This window comes from Brassica napus, chromosome C9 (genome assembly GCF_020379485.1).
Source record: "Brassica napus cultivar Da-Ae chromosome C9, Da-Ae, whole genome shotgun sequence".
In the NCBI taxonomy this organism is placed as follows: domain Eukaryota; kingdom Viridiplantae; phylum Streptophyta; class Magnoliopsida; order Brassicales; family Brassicaceae; genus Brassica; species Brassica napus.
The window spans coordinates 62890343-62914266 of record NC_063452.1 but is presented as its reverse complement, the minus strand read 5'-3'; the positions used below and the strand labels follow the sequence as shown (position 1 = coordinate 62914266).

Sequence of the window (23924 nt, the reverse complement as noted above, 5' to 3'; positions counted from 1 at the left end):
GACATGGCTTTTAAGTAGAGAATCAACCCGACGTCGTTTCAACTGTATCTGCTCCTTCATTGCTTCGCCGGGCTCCTCTCCTCTCCCTTCCCTCCTCCGCTCTTCCGCCGACGAAGCATAGATTCAGCGACGTGAGAGAGAGAGTATGAGATTTAACTTCAACGAGCCGGAGGATACGCCGGAGCCACGGAGATCTCCCACTCCGAAAGAGCCGGTTCGCTGGGTCCCTCTCCAAACCCACCCGGTTTTCTCCTCTCTCCCCTCCTCCCAAGATGAACCCGCCGTACCCCAGCGGTTCCCGAGAAACTTCATGGCCTGGGACGGAGACTCGAGGCTATACTACTGGGACTCCACTCGCTACCTCCTTCACCGATTGTCTCTCCGCTTGGGTGAGCCTGAACCAACCTCCGTCCTCGCCGCGGTCCCTTCCAAGGTCACTTTTCGAAAAATTAGGTTTAGGAAGAGCTCGAGAACAGTTTCTCTCTTTTTGATGATGATTGATTGATATATTAACAGGTGATGCAACCAGATCTCCAGCTGGCATTCTCCGTCAACAAAGTCTCCATCAATAAGTCTGGATCTGCTGTGATTCTCGCAGGCGCCGATGGTATATGTGTGATGTATCTGTTTGGACGTGCTTCTGTGATTCAAGACATTGTTATTTGCAGGTTCTCATTAAACAACTTGATGGCCCTTTGCTTGCTTACGAGTTTAATAACACTTCATGATCTATTGGTTTGCAGGGTGGTTTCTATTGCCTCAGAGATCTATTCTAGTGGTGACAGTGCCATACACTTGCTACAAGCTTCTTGGCATCCCGATAGTGACACTCATTTGGGAGTTCTATCCTCTGACGCAGTTTTCAGGTAACAATCTTTTGGGGCTTGATGATACTTTGATACTGATCAAAATCCGTTTTTGAAAGATGTTTGAGAAACTCTAGAATAAAAATTTAGTAACAAAGGTTATAGATTCTTGATTTCTTGGCATAGGTAATTGTTATTGACACGCTGCTACAATTGTTTTTTTTTTGCCAGACTTTTCGATTTGTCTTCAGATGCTGAGGTGCCAGAGCAAGAATACTATTTACAGCCTGTTGAACCGGGAAGATCTAGGACAGCTTCGTCGATTTATCCTGCTGATTTCAGCTTCGGTGGAGATCATCTGTGGGATAGATTTACTGTAAGTTCAGTTCTCTTGTCAAACAGATCCTTCAGATTACATGATTTAGTTCTTTACCGAATCTTTGGAATTGTGCAGGTGTTTACATTGTTCACCGATGGTTCGGTTTATATCCTGTGTCCAGTTGTGCCATTTGGAAGGTAGGAACATTATGGTTCTTTCTGCTTTTCATTCCTCTCTAAGAATACTTTGACATTTCTCATAGGATATCGCTTGAATTTGTATTTTGTATACCGAGTTTCCAGGATAGTTCAGTATCTAATCTCGTGTTTGTGGTATCTTGATCAAGATATGATCTATTCTTATAAAACTGTATTACATCACAAATCTACATCCTCTAGCTCATTTAAGCTTTTAAGAGTTAAATTCAGTTGGGTCACATGCTTCATGTAGACAAGGCATTACTTCTACTGACAATCCTCCCTCATGTAAAGCCTTTATAAATCATGGAAGATGTTTTAGTACTTTATCTGGTCTTGGTTGACTAAGTTGCTTCGTATGTATATTGTAACAGTATTTACAAATGGGAATCGATAATGGAGATTTACAATGATGCTAATCTGTATGGGGTTAAGTCACCCAACTCGGTAGCTGTTAGCAACTCCAGTCTGGCAATTGATTGGTTGGAAGCTGTATTTCCAGATTTGACTGAACAAGGAACTAGAGCCGATAATATAGTGGTAGTGAAAGCTCATCCTTACGCATTACTTGATGCATCATTGGCTTTACAGGTAAGTTTCCTCTATTGTGGGTATGTTATGTAATTATTTTGAATTACTCCTCATGTTGGAATTTTACTTGATTCACCAATGTTCTAAGTTTGTAGTTATTAGCTAGTGGCCCTCATCAAATATTATACCCTCGTTGCCTTGTTTCGGAAAATAGATTATACAAAAAGCTGAAACCTATTTCTACGGCTTGCCTTGGATTCATGATCCTTTGTTTTGCTTGTATACAGGGCCCTTTGTACAAAGCATCGAGTGGTGGTGGAAATGAAGATCTCGCTGTTAGGGAGGCAGAATGCAAAGGCCGGGCAGTGAGTGTGTTATATAACATTGTCAGCAAAGATTCGATTCTGGTAACTGCCTGGAGTGGTGGACAGTTACAGGTCGACGCTCTGGTCGATGAAATCCAGCCAGTTTGGATCTCTGGTAGCTCATCTCGCCTTCGCATGAACTCCCACAACAAAATTCAAGGAGTTGCGATGATTTGTGAGTCAAACGTTGGTGAGCTCCCAGTAGCAACTTCAAAAAACCTGCCGCTTGATCACACTGTATGGTTAGGACTTCCGCCACCACTGTTAAGACTGGCAATGGTTGATCTGGCTCTACCCACTAAACGCGAAGGCGGTTCTCTTGTCACCTTGTTCGCCGACTCCCTTTTGCCAGAAAGAATATACTCCATCCACGACGGTGGCGTTGATTCAACAGTCTTGCACTCTCTTCCCTTCACGAGTCAAGCCACCGGAAGAGATGAACCTCTCAAAACTCCATCTGTTCACACTGTGCTGAGTACATGCCAAGAAGAATCCGCCGTATCTTCTCTGTTGGGGTTTGTACCTCTGTCAGATTCGTTTGGGTATGCATGGATCATTGCAGTCTTATCCTCAGGAGAATGCGTTGTGGCAGAGATGAAAACGTGGGATCTCTTGCTTCCAATTCATGTCAGTACAGATAAGACAGAGTCTTCCAGCGCAATAGAGACGAAAGAGAAAGATCCCCCATGCATCATAAGCAAGGAGCTCCTTGCAGGTCCCAAAGTAAGAATCGCACCTCATGCTTTACCTAACCAGCGTTCAACTCCAGCCAATTCCGTCGAAGGTCGATCAATTCTGCATAACTATGTCAAGCTTTTCCATGAAAACTACGTCGAATATGCGCACAAGGTGAGAAAGAAGGGATATAAACCCAATTTCTACTCCTTTTCTCATGACTAAAATAATGAGACTTTGTATAATATTTGGCAGGTCTTCTTCGAGTTGCAGCATCATGCTCCTAACCTGAAGAGAATAATCGATGACCAACAAGAGCGGCTTGCTGAGGCAAATCAGAAAATGTCTAAAGTTGAGAAGAACCAAACCTTGTTGGAGAAAAGGATTGAGAAAGCGATTCAAAGACATGATTCTCTTGAGCAACGCTTGCATCGTCTCCGTAGCTTGCCTGGTACACACAAGAAACCACTGACGAGAGCAGAACGGGAATTTAAGTCGGAGCTAGGTAAAATCAAAGCTTCCTAATACATATACTTTCTGAATCCCATCCCATTTCATCATCTTTCTGTCTTTTACAAATTGAAGATCAATTCGCGGGAGTTGAGGTGGATGCGCTTCAGTCATCTATTGACACACTGAGAGCAAGAGTGAAGAAATCAGCTCAAAAATCGCCAAAGAGCAGTGTCTTTGCAGGTACCCAGAGAAAGCAATATTCGAAGAGAAATTACATTCAAGATACTACAGGAATGTCACAGCTTCAGTCCACACTCGCCAAACTATCCCTCATGAACAGCGATAACTCCAAGAAGGTCAAGATCGTTGAATCGGCGTTGAGGTCACAAGAAAGTAGTTTGATCTAGTTAAGTATAACACTGTCAGTTCCTGGAATGGCTAGATTATGTTTAAACCTTGGATCAAGTTGTCTAACTCTCTCCTTGTAAGTTTTTGTCTGCAAACTATATTCCTTGGAACTCAAGCGACCTCGAAAAGTTTCCCAAGCTACCTTATATTCGAACCATTGAAGCAGAAGAGATTATGCAAAACGTAAAGGTAAACAAAAGTAATTTTTATATACAGAAGCTAAAAGGCTTTATAAAGTAATGGTGGTACTTTTATTGTCACAACTCACAACTCTTAAGACCAGAAAGGAGCAAAAAGAAGAAAGTTAATTCTGAAAAATGCTGATATTCTATAAATAATATCTTCTGGTCTCTTCCTCATCTTCAAGTAGCGGATAAGCCACCATCATCACGACGCGTCACGAAGATCGGGTACCGTTTTTGTGTTCTTGTAGTTGGAAAGAACACCAGCTTGTCTTTCTCTGCAGGAACCCAACTGCTCAGAAAATTAACAAAACAAAAATCAAAATTAGTAAAATCATCAGAGGGATGTTATCTTGTATGTGAAGGTATTTTACCTGAAGCCGGTCACTAGGCGGTGAAGGAAAACAGAGAGTGCAACCCTAGCCAGCTCGTAACCAGGACATAGCCTTGGTCCTCCACCGAACGGTGTGAACACATTAGAAGGGCATGTTGTTACCGAGTTTCCCTGTTCATCCAAAATTGCATCATCCCATTAATAACTAAATATGCAAAGTAGATACGACCAAACCAAAATCAAGAACATTATCAAAACCTGCCATCTCCAAGGGTTGAAAGTGCGAGCGTCTTTGAAGTGGTTTGGGTCTAAATGAACCGCTCTAAACGATGCGAAAACCTTCCACCCTTTTGGAATCTTGTAACCTGTTTTTTGTTTTGTTCAAACATGTAAGAACTAATGAACTGGCACATTTTCATTTCAAGGTGACAGAATATTTTACCTTTGATCTCGACATCCGTTGTTGCCCGTCTGAAAACACCACCGATGATGTTAGCCACTCGCAGAGTTTCGCTAACCACCTGAATCAAAACAAATTTGTTAGAGATTAATGACTAGAAAGAATAGTACAATAGCTAAAAGCTTAAGGCAAATACACTTACACATTGTGTGAATGGCATTGACTTGTAATCACTCCACTCAAGACTATACGAATCACTCTTCATTGCCCTAATGTTTTCATGCTCTTCCTGTTTTTTTTTTTTGTCAACCAAACAAATATTACCAACTACACTAATAATAAAAGAAATAATTAGGTCACAAGTCCAACAGTGTTGACCCGGTTCTTTGGCATAGAGTTGGTTATATTTGTACGCACTAAATCTAGTGACTATAAAAAAACCATTGCAAGTCTCTTGCGTTGAGATTCTTAGCGTAATATAAGATACAATCTCTTAGCTTTTAACTAAAAAAACTGTGAAACGTCTATTAAATAAGAAATATACGAAACGTATCTTAGTTTTTTTAGTTAAAAGCTAAGAGATTGTATCTTATATTACGATAAAAACCTCAACCTAAGAAACCTGCGATGTTTAACATGCTCTTGGAAACAAAACTAATGACATCAACAATATAATTAGAATACAAATATAAATAACCAATGACATTGGATAAATGCTTGTCGGAACATATTTATGATACTTTAAACTTTAATGTAAAGAGAAAGTTATTGGGGGATATTCGAACCAGTAATAAAGCTGTTGGCAAACCAAGAAAAAAAAAAGATGAAGTTTGGTGAAAGTGTAATTATGCGTTCGGCTCAGGAGACAAACTGGTTGTATCTGTGACACTGTAACTCTCTTTATTTGAACAACATTTTCACATTTATTAGTTAAAAACAAACAGATGTTATGATGCTGTCTAGGTTCGAGAATGACTTCTTTGACTTTTACGGTAATTTGTACCTTCTGTTTTTTGTTTTACACTTTCCACCTTCAAACCCACTTGATAAAAATGCTTAATTTAGAAAATGTGAAATTCATTGAAAAATAATTAGAATGTAAAACTTAGGTCCAGAATTTAATGCAAATTTTAATGGATCTATCATGACTGCCTGTAAAATACTACTCATAATTTGGTTCAGAATTTTTGTTTTTTCATTAATAGTTTTGTGTGTTTTCTAAAGTTTATATATTATTTTCCGTTTAAATATATCAAAATACATATTAATAAATAATTTAATTAGTTATTAACATCGTCTTACCCGGCTAATGTCGCGTATTACAACGTTCTTACTACCTAACCATTAATTAACCAAGATTGAAGGCTATATTCAAAACACTATTCTAAAACAGAAACAAAACATTATTATTTTTCTAGATTCAATTATTAGTACCAACCGCCTAGATTGTACTGTTGCTAACTTGCTATGTAAACTAGTAGTTCAATGGAGACAAAACCTGAGAGAAAAACCTAAGCCGTTCACTGATGTGTATGTGTCATTTTCTTCTCTTATTTAAAGAAATGGAAAATGATGATAACAATAGTAATAATAATTATTGCAAGACACCCGTGTGAAATGTAAATGATGGAGAAAGCTACATTCCAAAATTTACATCATTATGCTTCCATGTTGTAGTCTCCAACCTTTTTCTCCCCATTTATTCACATTTTTGTCCAACTACTTCTTCACATCTCTTGATTACTTTAATTAACCGAAATAAGCTTAAAACGGAACTAAAACTATATGTAGTTCCAAGACAAAATTAGATGATTTATTCTATTTAAAGTGATCATAACACATCAAAGTGTTATAGAACTAATATAGAATTGACTTCTCTAATTCAGCTAAATTTCATTTCTTCGTTATGCTTTTATGTTTAGAAATAAAACCCTTTTCCTACCCTAAAAACTCAAATAAAGCAGAGCACAATAAACATGCGCAGGTGGTCCTTAACTATCGTTTGCATGCAGTAATATATCGAATCTTAAACTTTTAATAACACTAAATCTCGATAAATCGCAATCAAACCAACCACATAACACCTGCATCTCATTCATACGTGTCGTATTTTTGATTTGCTATGCATTTTATTTTTAATTCGAATTTTCTCAAAAAGTTAAATTTTTTTCCAAATTAAAAACAAAAACGCATGTATACAAACATAGAAAATACCTTGAGTTGAGCAAGAGCTGAAGGAGTTTCGGTGAGAAACTTAACGGCGAGAGTCATGATCGTAGACGTTGTTTCATAACCAGCCACGAGTAAAGCCACCAAGAAGTCAACAATCTCTTCATCGGAAAATCTTTCTTCCACCGCAAGCAACGCCGCGAGCATATCTTTCTTTCTCTCCTCTCCTTCTTCCTCTTCCTCCCTTCTCTTCATCACCACCACCGTCAACGCCTCCGCCACCTTCGTCCGCGCCTAAAATATAAAATAAAAATATAATATTAGTCTTTAAAAATGATTATGAGCACATAAAAATATAGTTAACTAAACTAAATTAAATAAATAAAAAGATACCTTGATGGCTTTGCGGTAAGTTGTGGAGAAGAGAGGGAGAGGAATAGAGAAGAAGCCTTCGATGACAAGAAGATACTCTTTCCTTAAACTCTCACTCCACTCCCCTGGATCAAAGCTCATCAGCTGCTTCACCGTTAGCTCAAACGTTATCTGCATCATCAACATGTTACATATATCATTTATGCATGCGGCGACTCGTCATGACTCACTGAGTCAAAAACTCGGTCCGGTGACTCCTTTCTATATTTTAAATAAAAAGATTAATAATGGGTTTACTTTATTTATTCCTTATCAGGATATTTGTTTACCTTTTTGGCTTCTTCCATGAGGAGAACACGAGAGGACCAAGAATCAAGATTAAACCGGACTAACCGGTCAATATCAAGCATGAGATGATCTTTGATAATCGAAGAGTTAGCGAAGCTCATGGTGAGAGAGTGCATACGTTTATGCAAAGAGCCTTTCATGAGAAGCAAAGAGTGTTTCCCCAAAAGGTTACATATAGAAGCTGGATAAGAGCACTCGAAAAGCTTCCCTTCGTTCTGAAGAACAAACCGGTTCGTTTCCGGGTCAGCTGAGAAAACCGTCGGTTCACCAAATATATGCGTCATGAATACCGAACCGTACCGGGCAACTCTTGCGTCTACGAAAGGCTCAGGGTTCTCCGTCTTGTAAGCTGCGATCAGCTGAAGAGTCTCGCCTATGAGAGGAAGACCGAGACTTCCCGGAGGAAGTCCCATGCGCCGGTAACGCGTGCGGCGGAGTAGGAGGAGTAAAGCGGCGGTGATGGAGGAGAGGAGGAGGAGTAAGGCGGTGGAGGATAAGGAGAAATCCATTGATGATGATTGAGATGGTGGTAGAGAGATGGAAAAGAGAGAGTATTAATGGAGAGGGGGAGAGTGGGCACACGGGGGGTTTCTGCATAAAGTAGGACCTTTCATCATTATACTCTTTTGCATTTTTCTTGGTTTTTTATTTTTTGTTATATTAAATTTACTAGGATAAGACTCGCGCCTTGCGCGGAATTAAGTTATTATTTTTATTATATTTTGGAGAATGAAACAATAGTTTGGCTTCATTTGGATTAGGGGTGTTCAATCCAGATATCGGGTTGGTTTCGATTCGGTTCGGTTTTTTTCGATATTTTGGTTAGTAAAATATAACTACTATTCTAAATCCATATTTACTTTGACTTTAGTCTTTCACATACTTTTGAAAGATTTCAACTGGACAACTAAATTGATCAGTCAATCTTTTTGCTTTAAATCATTAGTATATATATATATATATATATATATTATTTAGTTTGAATATTTATTAAATAAAAATTCATATGCGTTATATTTTATGATCATTTGTAACTTATTATAACAAAAAAAATAATCTATTGATCACAAAATTTTCAGAGTGAGAATCTTCAAATTTCTAATAATATATAGACGTTTTGAAAAATTCAAAATATAACATATAAGAAAAAATATAAATGTTTTTATTATATATTTAATGTGATTTTTTTAATATCTTTTAATAATATAAAATTAAAAAAAGAACTAAGATACCAAAATTGTTATCAAATATTTATTATTCATAATAATTAATTTTCATATATACGTTAATCATATTAGGTAATTTCGTAGCTTCTAATTAAGGAAAGTGCAAAAACAATATTTGGTAGATTATTTATCAATTCGAATATTCGATAGTTAGTTTAATAAAAAATATAATGTAAGTTAAGATGGACCAACCTATTTTTTTTTAAGAATAATATATTTTATATAGTCATTTATTAAATGAGAATTTATAATCATACACTTCTATAATCATTCATATCGTTTTATAACTGAATATTTAAATCATCGAACAAAATTTTCAATGTGAAATCTTTAATAAGTTTATAATTTATAAATGTTTTTGAAAATTCATTGAAAGTTTTAATATTAAAATATTTATGTAATCTTATGGTATATAGTTTAATCTATATATATGTATTTATATATATGTTTTATTATTAAATAATATTTTTTACTCATATAGTTTTAAAATCATGTGTATCTTCTTATAATATTAAATAAAAGTTCATATTAATACAATTTTATGATCATTTGTAACTTATTAAAGAGTGGTGATCTTCAATTTATAATAATTTATAGACGTTTTGAAAAATTCAAAATATAACATATAAAAAAATATAAATGTTTTTATTATATATTTAATGTGATTTTTAATATCTTTTAATAATATAAAATTTTTAAAAAGAACTAAGATACAAAAATTGTTATCAAATATTTATTATTCATAATAATTAATTTTCACATATATGTTAATCATATTAGGTAATTTCGTAGCTTTTATTTAAGGAAAGTGCAAAACATTTTTTGGTACGTTATTTATCAATTCGATAGTTAGTTTAATAAAAAGTGTAATATAAGTTAAGATGGACCAACCTATTTTTCTAAGAATAGTATATTTTATATAGTTATTTATTAAATAAGAATTTATAATCATACGGTTCTATGATCATTCATATCATTTTATAACAAAATATTTAAATCATCGATAACAAAATTTTCAATCTGAAATCTTTAATAAGTTTATAATTTATAAATGTTCTTGAAAATTCATTGAAACTTTTAATATTAAAATATTTATGTAATCCTATGGTATATAGTGTTTAATCTATATATATATATATATATATATTTTATTATTAAATGATATTTTTTACTCATATGGTTTTAAAATCATGTGTAGCTTCTTATAATAAAAATGTTAAACCATTGATCATTAATTTTTAACATAATAATTTTAATAGTTTTAGTCATTTATTGTCGTTTTTAAAAATTCAAAATATAACATATACGAAAAAATCTAAATTTTACTTTTATAACTAATTTGATTGTTTAATTTATTTTAATAATATAAAATTAAACAAAAAATGATGGAGGAGATATAAATTGTTATCAAATCTTTATTATTAAAATCATTAATTGTCATATATATATTAGTCATTTATGGTAATTCCGTAGGTTTGATTTAAGGAAAGAAAAAATAACATATCATATCATTATATCATATAGTTTGACCAACTTATGTATCTAACAACATATAAAAATCGAATGTGGACCTACTTATTTTTCAATTGAGTGTAATTGACTACCTAATTGAGTGCCACCTATGCATTGGGGCCTATTTTAATTAATACAAAATTGAGGTTACATCTTTTCAAATGTTCCTCAATTAATATATAGGGGATACTAGCATTTAATATTCCATAAATAGTTAAATACATTATAACCTCTTTAGATTAATATTCTATAAATTAATATTCACTAAAAAACTCTATAAAATAATATAATTTTATAGTCTTAAATTAAATTTTTGGTTCAATAAGTATATCGATAAATTAATAAACTTTATAAATTAATAAAAAATCATAGTTTTGGTGTAGTCTCATTATTAATTATTAATTTATAGAGGTTTCTCTGTATATGATTTCTTGAATATTCATTTTTATTACAATTATGGTATTTTTGATTTGATCGGAGATGATCTATCAACATTTTTGAAACGAAATCTACAGTCCATTATTTGTAAAGTGATTTTAATACATGTCTTATCTAAAATCATTTTCACTAAATTAATATGACATGTCATACTATATGATGACATGATTTATGTTTAAATGTGACACGGACAATTACATTTAATGTTTATTTATATTTTTGGTAAATTTTTTAGAATATAGTAGTAAATTATACACTATTAATTAAATAAATTTATTAAAATATGACATTAAATAATATAATAATAAAATATCATTATATTTTATAAATTTCGGAATATTAATTATTTCTATATTTTAATTAATTATAAAATTTATTACTAACAAGCCAAAATATTTTAAAATTTTAAAAAAGCATAATTTTTAATCGTAATATTATTAGTTTATTTTATATATCTAATTTTAGAAATACTGTTTAGTTATTTTTTTTATAATTGTACAAATTTTATATCAACCTTTATTAATTTCATACAAATTGATTTAATATATTTATCCAAAAATAGATAAAAATCTATCTAAGATTATAATTTTAAATATATGCATATCTATTCTTAAATATAATTTAAAATAAATAAAACTATTTATTTTATCTTAATTTTATGTTCAATTAAAATATTAATAAGAAAATATTAAACTTTAAAAAAAATATTTAAAATATAATTTAAATTTAAAATTTTTACTACTACAAATAGTGCATAAAAACACCTAGTTATATATATATAGTCATAGTGACTTGGAGAGTCTTGGAGTTTTTGTTTTTTTTTCTTTGTCAAATAACTTAAACCATATTCGATATATAAGAAAATTACTTCAGTAAAAATAGATTAGTACTTCAAATTTTATCTTAAAATATATTATCTAAAATATAATATATTATTAGTTTTTCACCACATATTATAGTGATTTTATGATATTGCAGCTCTATACAGAATTATTTATATGTATTTTGGTGAGGCATACTATTTATCCAAATATATAATTTAAACTATACTAGATTGGATCAAAGCAATTATAAATATAAAATATCCATCTTTTGCAAATGTTCATAAAAATAAAGAGTTTAAAATTAATTTTCACAATGTTGAGGATAGTCAATGAGTCCTATACGCAAGTTTACTGTAAAATGTTATAAATAACTAATAACATGTAGGTTTTGATAGTTAGCAGATTTTCAGTACTTTTAGTTATTGCAATAAAAATTCGTGATACTCCATATTCTGTATAAATAAATGTTTGATAACAGGGGATTTGGCGTTTATATATGCAGAGATTTTTAAAATCTCTATAGTTTAGCATTTTAGATTTGTTACAAAACAGTTTAAGCAATGTTTTGAAAACCGGACCGGACATTGATTCGGCATTGTAACTGGATCAATGGTCGGACCGGTCTAACCGGTTTAACTGAGTTTTAAATTATAATCAAATTTAAACAATTATATATATATATATACAATTATTTTTATAAAAATTTATATCATTTCTAGAATCTAACTAAAATTGATACATAAATAAATAAAAACTTAAAAATATATAAAAATACAATGAAAACTAATTTATTTGGAAATATACTTTTAAAAATATGATTTTAAATGAAATATTTATAAATTTGCAATTTTTTTATTTTTAAAAAATTTTAATTGAGTAAACCGGATTTTAATATTGAACCGGATCACCGGTTTTACCGAGTTTGGCCGGATTTTACCTGATTTGCCGGTTTAACTCAAATATGGTTTTTAGTACAACTCGGAACCGGTTAGAAGACTGAGTCACGGTCTGACCGGTTCGACCGGCCGGTCCGATCCGGTTTTCAAAACACTGAGTTTAAGCATATCTGACATTTTAAACATTAGTTATAGTAAAAATATAAACTAAGACTTAAGCTGCATCTAGAACACACTATTTTACTACAATTGATGCTATATTACTATTTCAGTGCAATGGAAAATATGACAATTTATTATCCAAAATATAATTTAAAACATCTATTTGTAATTAATGGTATACTTGTTCAAAACAAATTGTATTTCTTCAACAAATTGGCCCATAATTTTTGTTTGGTTGCAAATCTTACACATCAAAGCACCTGTCTATATTGAATTTTAGTTTCAAATCTTGGTCTTATTGATTTGATTGTATTTGGATTTGAAAAGTCATGTTTTTGTTGGACATATCCACGACTAATAACAAGTATGAATACCTTTTAATATACTTGACAAAATATTTAATAACATAAATTATAAAGACAAAACTAAAAATTTAAGAAAAAAAGAGAAGAGAATAGTAGATTCTAAATATACGTAATATCAAAGATCAAAACACCAATAGAAAAGAAGATCCAGCCTTCTTGAAAGGAAAATCACTACATGTAGTCAGCATCATTCATATTATCGATATTCTACCTAGCAACAAAACCATATATATTTGATGAAACCAGTTGAAAATACTCTAATATTTGACTTAGCAGCAAAATCATAATTAGTGAAATCCGTATTTCAACATAGAGAACATAGATTTAAGGTGTTAGTACAATTTATTATGAAAGATGAGGCAAAACAAGAGTCGAAACCAATAACTGATAGATGGTAAGACTTGGGGGGGATCATTTTGCTAGTAAATGAATTTTAGTTTAGCATCATGAGGTATTCTTAAAATCAAACATGATTATCGAAAAATAGATGATCATAAAACATTATCTTTGGCACGAAACTAAGAAAAAGAAGTTGAGGAAAGAAGAGCAGCATGTGCGTTGTTGGTCCACAATTTGCCTATGAACACTTCACATGTCTCTCTCTTTCCCTCACCAAAACACAATTTCATGAGTTTCACATCATCTCTTTTCTTTAAAAGATATATTTCTTTTTATATAAAGTTAGGTCTCTTCATAGTTTATTAGTGATAAAACTAATTATGTTCAGTACTTCATGATGAGTTTTGATGTACTTACATGTGACTTTTAAGTGTTACTTTTAATGACATGATATAGAAAGGTGGGTTGATATATATATATATATATATATATATATATACACATTGAATTGAAGGATTATAGATGTTTTTGGACTTAGTCCTAATCAATATGGTTGGGTTTGGGTTGTTCTTTAATGACCAACCCTTTTTCGGATAGTATCAGATACTGCTTTATAGTTTTCATTTATTTATCACTAGCAGTCTAGCACCTGTTAAACTTCCTCATCCACTAAGAAAACAATGGTTTAGTTTTGTATATTCAAAACAAAAATGGTTGAATTAGTTTATACACCCAAGGAGAAGAGGAAAATGGGTCAATGAAAAAAAGTGCATAGAGAAGAGTAAAAGGCAATGGAGGAGCCATGGAAGTAGTGATTAGCATCACTTGCCTCTCTTTAGTTCTAAGTTTAATCTGCCTTTCATCTTCTCTTTCTTAGATGCTATGGAATCTCAGTGAGCCCCCACCTACGATCACATCTTCAATCATTTAAAACACATGGATTTAGCATAAAAGTCATGAAGTGGACATATATATTAGCACTAAGAAATACGACACTAAGTGATCTTAATCACGCTGTTCTTTCACCACTCACATCATGCAAGAATCTCACTTAGTTTTTAGTACATTTTGATGTCACATGCATCGCTTAAATGTAACTATAGTGACCGCATCCCAAAATTTACTTGTGTATTTACATTCTTCATGATTTCATTATCATATCACGTTTAACCTGATACTACAAACACACAAATAACCTTTGTGGAAACTCAATTTAATTATATCAGAAATAAACTATTCATCTTATTAGTATATAGTATATACGTTTTAGAAGCAACTCCCACACAAGATAAGATATACACGTGAATCTCGTTATCTGCAATAGAAAGAGCATATACATGTATATACCTAAAGATCCACTTTGCTGTATTATTAGGGTCATTAGTATTTCAAAGTGTAAAGAAAGAGACCAGTCCGTAAAGAATGGAAATATTCTTCTACATAACATTATATTTTTGGGTATCTGGCATCTATATAAATTTTGTGATATAGGAGTATTAATATCACAGTACACAAATAGTATATTCAGTGATAACTAGAGGTAATTACCTCAGAACTAAATGTCGCATATATAAATTTAATAAACATATAATACTAAAAGGCGAATTCTAATGATTCAATGTCTAAGTTTCTATTGACCCTAAACCCCAGCCTCATGTTTATTTCCTTCCTCAACAAAGCAAATACTAAAAGGCGAATTGCTAAAAGCAGAAATAGGTCTAACCAATTGTTTTCTTTTTAAAACATACGATATTGAAATTCTAGTGACTTTTAATTAGTGTTCTTTTCCGTTACTCCTCGAATACTTTTAGTGTTTCTTTTATTCTTCTTTAGCTAGCACACTCAAGTTCCCAAACTTTCCCTCCCTGCTGAGGTGAAGACCGCGAAGTTACCACTAGAATACATTAAAATCCCCTCCACGAGGCACCACCCTTCTTAGCATTCATGTTGGACACTAAAATTGATGATGATATGACATGCATGTCCATCTTTTGAAAAAAGACACAGCAATTACAAACCTTGTTTCTGTCTGGTCGTAATGTTTGACTAGTTTTACCACAGTAAAATAAGAAATAACCTAATATATATATTAATTATCTTATACATTGAGAAGAAATGTTCTAAGGACCCGTAGTGCCTCACAAAGATGAAACATTATTTTCCCAAAATATTCTCATTAACATGTGATGAAAGCGAAGTCATCATAATCCAATATATATGTGTCCCTCCCCTATTCTATTATTATCAGTACCCCTATTTTAATCTTGGATATTTGACACGTCTTCATGCCCATTAGTTGTTATGATTATAATGTGTATCAAAATTAAACGGATATAAAACTCCTTTGTTAGTGGATAAGAGTTGTAAGAATTTTGGCAATCATATTTTTGTCGCATTAACCTGTGTCCTTGGGATTAATATTAATTAACTATAATGGTAATGACGCTTTTAGATCACGTAGAATTCAGTCATTCGAAGTATGTGGAGAAATCCATACAGGAAAGATAAAAGATATGACATTAACCCATAAAAATCTCAATTGCCCAAGAAACAAGTTTAACATGTACTAGTATTATTCACTACACAAAATGATAATTCTATTTAAAACATTGTGATTTTTGAAGTGAAGGGTTTGCAATCCTCCATATTTGAGGTTTATGCCAATGCTTGCCTCATTTGAAAATTGATACCATACGGTGGGTGTGATTGTATTGTATTTTTAGAGTAAAAGTTTACTCTACTTTTTAATTTACTCTACATTCAGCTAAGAAGCTACCAATTAGGTGGAAAAAATTTTAATCATTAATTTATTGTTTTACTCTAGTTACTATTTAAATAAAAATAAACTATCTTATTTTTTCTCTATGTTTTTGAAGTGAAAATGTCAGCTTAGCTAACTTTTTATTTTTATTATTTATTATATGTTTCATTTACTCTATAACAGTTACTCCAATTTTCCACTTTAATTACTCCATTTTACTCTAATGTTTTCTAATCACACTCGATATGATTCGAGTTTTCTATTGGTAGATTTTTTTTTGGGTCAACTTTCTCTTTTCATTAGAGAAGCCCAATGGGCACAAATACAAACAGATTCAACTAATTACATTTTTAATTAAGCCCAAAGAAACCTAACAACATGAGATAAGGTTTAATGCATGTGTGACACGTTGCTTGTCGTCGTGGCTTCTTCTCTGCGGAACCGAGGAAAGAGAAAGCGGTGCTGGAAACTTTGCCGAAAAACTCATCAATCTCTGCCTCCGATTCAGTTGTAATCTGCTTTCATGCTCTTCAATCCCTTCGATCGCCGCTGATCATAAGTTTTTCGTCTCAAATCGCCAGAAGTTAACTCCAGAGAAAAGCTTTAGAGAAACAAGAACATGACCTTGTCGGAACACCACTAATAAAGCAGCTCCAACTCTTCTCCGTTCTGCACCCGATTCCCAAAGCAGAATCCAAATCTCAGACTTTGACTCTCATTGGATACTTCGTCTTAACATAACTGAAGATTGATACCGCTTCAAAATCAAGGTCTAAGCGTTTCTGACCAAGAGAGAATTCAATCTCAAGATCAAGCGGTATAGCCATAGTAAACAGAAGGTGAAAAACGATATATTTTATTGAATCAACTAAAAAACAGAGATAAATAATCATCTTGAAGATCTGTTCTGTTTTTCAATTGAAGACACAACAAAATCACCGAAGTGAAACACTATAGATTCGTCAAAACGAAAAAGAAATTCGCCTAGCGAAAAGAAAAGTCGATCACTTGGATCGAATATTTTACAGGAACAGAAACAAGAGTCTCATCTCTTTCTCCGCTGAAAGATGATAGTGAGAGAACGGAGAAGAGGAGATAGACCCCGTTTTTTCTGTAGTAATATAAACTTTATTTTTAGTTTTATATTGGTAGCTAGTACGGGATATTCCAGTTGTCTAAAACTTTGTTTTTTGCAAAGCTAACACATTGTGATGATATTGGGTATAATAAGGTTTAAGTCATGACACCAAACATTCAAACTGATAATAGATGAGTGGGATGAAGATGTGTGATTTGACAAATCACGAGACACGAAATACCATATCTTAGAAATCCACGTGTGAAGTGACAGTTTTCAGCTTCTGTCCAAAAGATGTAGATGGCCTATTGTTTTGTAATTTAGTTATCATTCTCATAATTTGTACTTTGATTGTGACCCGTACACATAATTCCATAATTACATCTTGTTCGTAGTAACGTTAAATCTTCTTACGTATCAATATCCTTGTAGTAGATTCCCAAAGCAAAGTTGTCTTTCCCGCATAATATTCCCTCCATTATTTTATATTTGACGTTTTAAAATTGTGTAAATAAATTAAAAAATATTTAATTTTTTAAACAAAAACATCATTAATTGTTTATTTAACTACAATTTAACTAATAATAAAATAGAAACTATAATATCATTTGTCATCTAGCATTAATTAGTAATAAATTTTACATAGAAAATTGAAAATGTCAAATAATTTGAATTTTTTTTTTTCTAAAACGTCAAATATAAAAAAACCGGAAGGAGTATTTTTTTAACTTGGAAAATGAAAGAGATTGAAGTTTTAGTCCCTTCAAAGGGGAGTCTGTTTCGCGCAATGTTGTTAATTTATTTCGTTTATTAGTATTAAACAAAATTAGTAGTCATCCATCATGCTCTATGGGGTGTGTTGTGAAATTGCAAGTGGACAACAAACTACAAAATCTCAAAGCATTAAAACAAGCAAAGGAGAAAAGGTACAACTAACTACAAAATCTCAAAGCATTAAAACAAGCAAAGGAGAAAAGGTGGCCAATATTTCTTTTTAGTTTAGAATTTATTTTTCATTAACTAATATTTTACAATTCAGGCCAGTTTTTTTTTAAAAAACCAATATTTTACAATTCCTTTTTTTGCACCAATATTTTACAATTCCTAAAAATCTTTTATTGTAGGGCTGTAGCGGTCAAATGGTCAAAACAGTTTATTGGAGACGGTGAAAGAGAGGAGAGGATAGCACACGTGTGGTATATGGTAATAAAGGAACTCTGCAAATTCTTGAGAATGTGAAACAAAAGAGAAAATAAATCTATTTATTCTATTCATCTTACATTTCCCAACGTCTGAAAAATTCTGCTGTGTGTGCTGCCTCTTTCCACTCGTGTGGGCCTTTGCTTTCTCTTTCACTTGTCAGGCCTCCCCACGTGCGCTTCTCTCCTCTCCATCCTTTTTTTTTTGCCAACTAGATTTATTAATATTATTATATGGACAAAGTCCAATTTTTTTTTTCTTTTTTTTCCCTCTAAAGTTTATTAAAGAGACAAAGCCCATAGGACCAAACCCAAAAACGTTACAAAGATACAAACATAAAGTCCAAACACACAAGGGCTAACCAAACCGTAAACTTTTTGGGCCCTAAGCCCATCGTCCGAAACCTAGAAGGCGCCTCTTCATGCCCGTGTGTTGCGTGAACATGACACGTGTTGAAATCCTCACTGCGAGGGACACGCGTCACCAGGCTACCACGTCTTGACCGAATCGCCATCAGAGGGGCACGTGTCCTAAGATCGAAGCCCCACCCCTTCACCGGCATGCAAACTCCGTCGCCGCAATAATCGGACATCCACCGGAAGTCTACAACAGCTTCCGCCGGAGTCACAGCAAAAGCGCGACCCAACTCCACCTTGGAGCCCAAAACCGATGAAAACTATAGATCTCAAACCATCGATCTACGCTTTGAAGAATACATCAATCATCTTCGATCGATCAAAAAAATCAGCACAGATTTTCAGATCGAGAGTCGATTGGACAGAGGAAGACCAAAAGCATAGATCGAGAACTTGATTACGGATCAAACCGGAGAAGAAGCCGGCGAAAGAACGGTACTATCAGAGCCACCGCTTTCCCGGAGACGAAAGTCGGCGAAACCGGTGCTGTTAGAGCAACCGTTTCCAGAAAACAAAAGCTGGCGATAGCGGTGTAAAGAGAATCATCGCTTCCCAGAATCAAGCTTACTGACCGGAGATGAGATCGTTAGAAACTCTGGTAGAGGTTTCATCTCAATCCTTCCTATGTGTCAGGTTTAGAGAGAGGACATAGCAAAAGGAGAGAAAAATTCTTCATGGACAAAGTCCAGTTACACACAGCCAAGACAAATGGCCCAACCGATAAAATTGACAGGGCCCACCAAAAAACATACAGCTAGAAACTAAATGGGCCAAGCCCACCAAACCGAAGTTTAATTCGAACAGATCGACACGTCGCCTACACGTGTTTAACCTCACAGCGAGAATAACACGTGCCACCAAACCGCTTCACCTTCTCCACCGCCGGAGAACCACGATTCGCTTCACCGGAATCACATCGGAGACTGCCTCCATCTTCCACGACTGTGCTCTTTTCAACGGAGAGCATCCATCGATCATATCGAGATCTCATCCAGAGCCACCAACCGCTTGATTACGAACACCCTGAACCCCCATCTCGTTTTCTTCATCGCTTTGTCGTCATCGTCAGAGAGCTTCATCGATCTATTCGAGAACTCATCCAACAGACCAAAGCCAACAAACAGAGAAAACCAGAAACCAAAGTAAAATCACACCCGATTCAAATCGAGACAAAACCCCAAACACACAAACTGATCAAAAGCCGGCAACGAGGAGCTTTAACAGCCTCCTCCTTCCAGAACCATAAGCCGGAGACGACAGAGCTGAAAAGCTTCCACCTCCCGGAATCAGAAGGTCAAACTGATGAAAGGAAATAAATTCCCTTTCTTCCCAGAACACATGCATATAAGAAAATAAAACACAAAGCCGGACCGACGGTGGCTAGGTTAGCCGAGCCCGCCGGCCAGAAACGCAAATCTCACAAAACGCAAATCTCTCCATCCATTTCTTACAATATTATTCATTTTTTTTTCTTGACAGCAATACTGATACTTTGATAATAATACTACATATATATATATTATAATTTTAATAGGTTCCGGAATTTATATTTATATATAATTTTGAGTAATTTTTTTTTTGCGTAAAAAATGTTTTAGATTTTATAAATAGTTTTTGGATATTTTGTGCTGTATTATAAATAAGACATCAGATTTTTTTACTGTTATAAACGTTTGCGTTTACTTTATTTGTAAATCTAAAACCAAAGACATAAAAATATTATTCATCATTTTTTTGTCGACATATTATTCATCATATGTGTTGGTTTTTTTAAAAGAACCTTCAGAAAATTTTAAAATTATAATCCAAGGTGATGGGGCTAATCTTAACCTATTAATATATAACATCATATGTTAAAAAAAAAAATCCAAGGTGATGAGATGTGAACATAGCAAACAGTCTGAATGAAGAGAGACAACAGTGTAAACAAGAATTCTCATGCAGACAACAACTGAAACATGACAAACTCTCAGATTGTTATTAATACAAACAATTTATTCAGTTTTTGTGATAAATAATGAGCTCAATGGAGTTGATAATAAGCCTTTACCTGAGTTCATACACCATTCTCTCTGAAAGCTCGTCGCCCACAACCTTGCGGTAGCTTTGTAACATCGGCTCCAATTGCTTCCGGCCTACAGGATTCAGCATTTTCCGTAGATCCTTCCAAATCCAACGTTTGTTTTTGTTATCAGCATGAGAGTTTGGTAATGGTAAACACTGACGACACCCAATTAGCTTTGACAATGATCCAAAACGAAAGGGAGTTTCCTTTACCTTGTATCTATACTGCGATCCATATAGACCGATAATAATGTTGTCTATATCTGACTCAATGTAAGTGTCTTCTGATTCACTTTCATCCATTTCTTCATCCTCATCATCATCACTGCCGCCCATAAAATGGTCATTCGTCTCCCCTTGTTCCATGTCTTCATGTGCCGCGAGAGTTTCGGAAGCATGAGGTAGTAAAGAAGATTGGTTTTGTGATTCCTTGATATCAGACAAGATGACATATCGCTTTTTATCAAGCAGTGGTCTCGCTACTTCAAATGGAACCCACCTGAAACACACAACTCCGGACTGCTAAAGTACTTAAACTTACATAAGCAGAGGACATACAAATCACTCAACACAAGTTCAAACTCAGTGACTCATAACGGGTGTATTCAATCTAAAATATTTGATTCTAATGAGTTTTTAAATAGGTCAATAATTTTTGTTAAACCACTCTATAATCTTATTTAAAACCATGCGATTTGGATTCTTATTTTTATAACAAAGAAATTCATCTCAAACACTCTAGAAACACTTAAAGCACTCTAAAATCTACAATTTTAATTTTGTTCAATAAGTACTTTATGAAATGGATTTTAAAGCAGTTTTTAAAATTCACACTTGAATAACAAAGAATTTGTTATTATAATACAAATCACCTCAAAATCCTAGCGTACATTTCTTCATTATAGTTGATGAGCTAGTAACAAAAAACAGGTATAGGTATGGTGGTAACTTACTTGAAACGAAGAGGACACAGAAGCTCAGATGGACGATAAGCTGCTTTATACCTCATCTTGCTACAAGAATGTATATAGTAGCCAAGATAGTAATACTCAAGACTCGGACAGCGAGCTTGGCTCTCTCTGACCCAGTTAATTTCCTGTATCGCGGAATACTTCCCTAGAGACAAGAATGCATAGTCCGGATCCCAGAATAAGTACACACTCGACAAACATTTAGGCAGAATATCAACAACCCCAACAGCCACCAGACGCCCGTCGACTCTATACTGCTGGTGGAAAGAGCCGAAGCCGCAAGGCGGAACAACCTTCTCCTCGTCATCGCCGCCACCTGAAGGTTGAACATATATCAAAGGAGAGTCTACCAAGAACCTTTTGTATGAACTCTCTACTACGCGGCTTGGGTTGTCCTTGTGGACTTTGAGCTGATAGCGTTTGTATAGCTCGTGCTCTTCGGGGTCGAAACTGGATCTTTTTAAACGCATCTCCAGCTTTTTTGGCTTTCTCGCCTTGTGGTTTTCTGAATCCTTCTTAGCGTGAAGGGTTTCATTAGGAACAACATCTTTTTCATAGAAAGAATCTTTGGAAGCTGAAAGAAAGTTGATATGGCCTTTAGAGACCTTAATAGATATGCCAGGAGTTTCCCCCACCTTGCTAATGGCACTTAATAACATCTCAGAGATAGTTTCAGGTGATAGCTTGTTTCCTTCTATCTCCACTTTCTCTGATGTCAGTGTGCGTTTTATTGCAGCTGCTATTGCGAATGCAACGTTGCTTGTGTATAAGAGTTGTTCAGGACCTTTAGCTAGTTTCTTCTTTTTATCACATAAAACTTTCCTCACCGAAGCTTTGGGTATCTGCATATTAGAAGGGAACTCACCACTCTGTATGCATAGTTGAACAGCTTGATCAATCATTTTAGACAAATCATCCATAACTGGTTCAACTTTACTTTTTTCTTCACTTCTAGTAGTCCCAAGTGAGGAAGAAGCACCTGTTTGTTCCCTGGGCTGCACGTCTAGTTTGCCATCCAAGAACCTTTTGACAAAAACAATGAGAGGAACAATTTAAAAAAAGTCAGGAAGCTTTGAAAAAGTTTGATGATCTTGAAGAAAACAGAGTTACACCATCACAATCATATGCAACTAAGATAGAAATTAAAGACTCAACCAATAACATGAACAATTCTAAAAACTTTCATCTACTGATCCAAACACACCTTTCTAGTCTCCTAGACACTCGCTGCTGCTCTTTAGAAGGAACAAAATCACTTGCTTTCAAGCGGATCGTATAAGAAGGGCAGCAAGTTTTATCCATCTCATGCTTGTAAAGATAACAACCAGATCGTCTCCAGCCTCTGTCAATAAGAGCTGCAGAACACACACAAAAAATAAAAATAAAAATAAATAATCTTTCACTTTCCATCATTATAACTATCTTCAACAAATACTTTTATGTTTACAAAATAAATGTGTTCATCACAGAGTCAGCAACAGACCTTGGTAGTCACCAACGGTAAGAGTCTCTGCTGATAAACCTGCATTGGCAAATGCAAAAACATTCACTAACATTGAAACATTTTGTAGTTCAAAATAGGAACAAACCGAAACACTTCTGACACAATCATACAGTCACCAAACACATAATAAACTCACTTGTAATAAAACCATCACTTGTAATAAAACCATCAGTTCGTGAATATTTCATTAAAGTCAAGATCCTAATCCAATCGTTTTTTATTCAAATTTAACAACATACTCTACAAACATCGAGTAATACATAGAAGAAAGGTAAAATTAAACGAACCGTGGGAGATACTGGAGCGAGCTGGGGATTTACAGTAGCCGCAAGTGCTTCTCCGTCGGCCATGATCAGCGATCACGCTTTCTCCTCCGCCTAAGCCGTCGCGGCTGCTACTCGCATCGTTAGCAGATTTCAGTTTCTTCGAAGACATACTCGGCGAGATTGAGAAGAAAGTCCTAAGCTCCTTCCGATTTAGTAGAGAAGAAGAAGGGATCAGTATCAAACTTGTTGACTTTACATTTTTGTTATTTTGTAACCAACTTATATGGGCTTTTCATGGGCCGACAGGAAAAAAGGAACTTAACCATACGTTTTGTCCTAAAAC

General features: G+C 33.9%; 3 protein-coding genes across 3 annotated transcripts; 1 reads left to right on the top strand and 2 right to left on the bottom strand.

The window, feature by feature from the left end:
• Positions 1 to 38: 38 nt before the first annotated feature.
• LOC106439684 (nuclear pore complex protein NUP88-like) lies at positions 39 to 3869 on the top strand. The gene is made up of 9 exons (XM_048767261.1): positions 39 to 433; positions 517 to 668; positions 744 to 866; positions 1038 to 1182; positions 1261 to 1322; positions 1697 to 1913; positions 2141 to 3067; positions 3149 to 3398; positions 3479 to 3869. The coding sequence occupies exons 1-9, from the start codon at positions 146 to 148 to the stop codon at positions 3751 to 3753; spliced, it is 2439 nt and encodes an 812-aa protein (XP_048623218.1). The 5' UTR covers positions 39 to 145; the 3' UTR covers positions 3754 to 3869.
• Positions 3870 to 3942: 73 nt separating this feature from the next.
• LOC106440690 (cytochrome P450 90A1-like) lies at positions 3943 to 8151 on the bottom strand. The gene is made up of 8 exons (XM_048767262.1): positions 7541 to 8151; positions 7233 to 7382; positions 6885 to 7133; positions 4873 to 4959; positions 4713 to 4791; positions 4529 to 4635; positions 4311 to 4441; positions 3943 to 4228 (listed from the first exon to the last, which is right to left on the bottom strand). Exons 1-8 carry the CDS (start codon positions 8066 to 8068, stop codon positions 4117 to 4119), a joined length of 1443 nt encoding a protein of 480 aa, XP_048623219.1. The 5' UTR covers positions 8069 to 8151; the 3' UTR covers positions 3943 to 4116.
• Positions 8152 to 20652: 12501 nt separating this feature from the next.
• LOC106439686 (arginyl-tRNA--protein transferase 1-like) lies at positions 20653 to 23842 on the bottom strand. Its single transcript, XM_013881184.3, has 6 exons — positions 23603 to 23842; positions 23295 to 23333; positions 23016 to 23166; positions 21794 to 22834; positions 21054 to 21339; positions 20653 to 20939 (listed from the first exon to the last, which is right to left on the bottom strand). Exons 1-6 carry the CDS (start codon positions 23748 to 23750, stop codon positions 20823 to 20825), a joined length of 1782 nt encoding a protein of 593 aa, XP_013736638.2. The 5' UTR covers positions 23751 to 23842; the 3' UTR covers positions 20653 to 20822.
• Positions 23843 to 23924: the final 82 nt, after the last annotated feature.

Coding starts and splice junctions, on each gene's coding strand:
- LOC106440690 (XM_048767262.1), bottom strand. CDS start 8,068: ATGGATTTCTCCTTATCCTCCACCGCCTTACTCCTCCTCCTCTCCTCC. Junction 7,134..7,232: donor CTTACCGCAAAGCCATCAAG/GTATCTTTTTAT, acceptor TTTATATTTTAG/GCGCGGACGAAGGTGGCGGA. Junction 4,229..4,310: donor CGCCTAGTGACCGGCTTCAG/GTAAAATACCTT, acceptor TTTTCTGAGCAG/TTGGGTTCCTGCAGAGAAAG.
- LOC106439684 (XM_048767261.1), top strand. CDS start 146: ATGAGATTTAACTTCAACGAGCCGGAGGATACGCCGGAGCCACGGAGA. Junction 434..516: donor TCGCCGCGGTCCCTTCCAAG/GTCACTTTTCGA, acceptor ATATATTAACAG/GTGATGCAACCAGATCTCCA. Junction 1,183..1,260: donor ATCTGTGGGATAGATTTACT/GTAAGTTCAGTT, acceptor GGAATTGTGCAG/GTGTTTACATTGTTCACCGA.
- LOC106439686 (XM_013881184.3), bottom strand. CDS start 23,750: ATGTCTTCGAAGAAACTGAAATCTGCTAACGATGCGAGTAGCAGCCGC. Junction 23,167..23,294: donor TACCGTTGGTGACTACCAAG/GTCTGTTGCTGA, acceptor TGTGTTCTGCAG/CTCTTATTGACAGAGGCTGG. Junction 22,835..23,015: donor GTGTCTAGGAGACTAGAAAG/GTGTGTTTGGAT, acceptor TTTTGTCAAAAG/GTTCTTGGATGGCAAACTAG.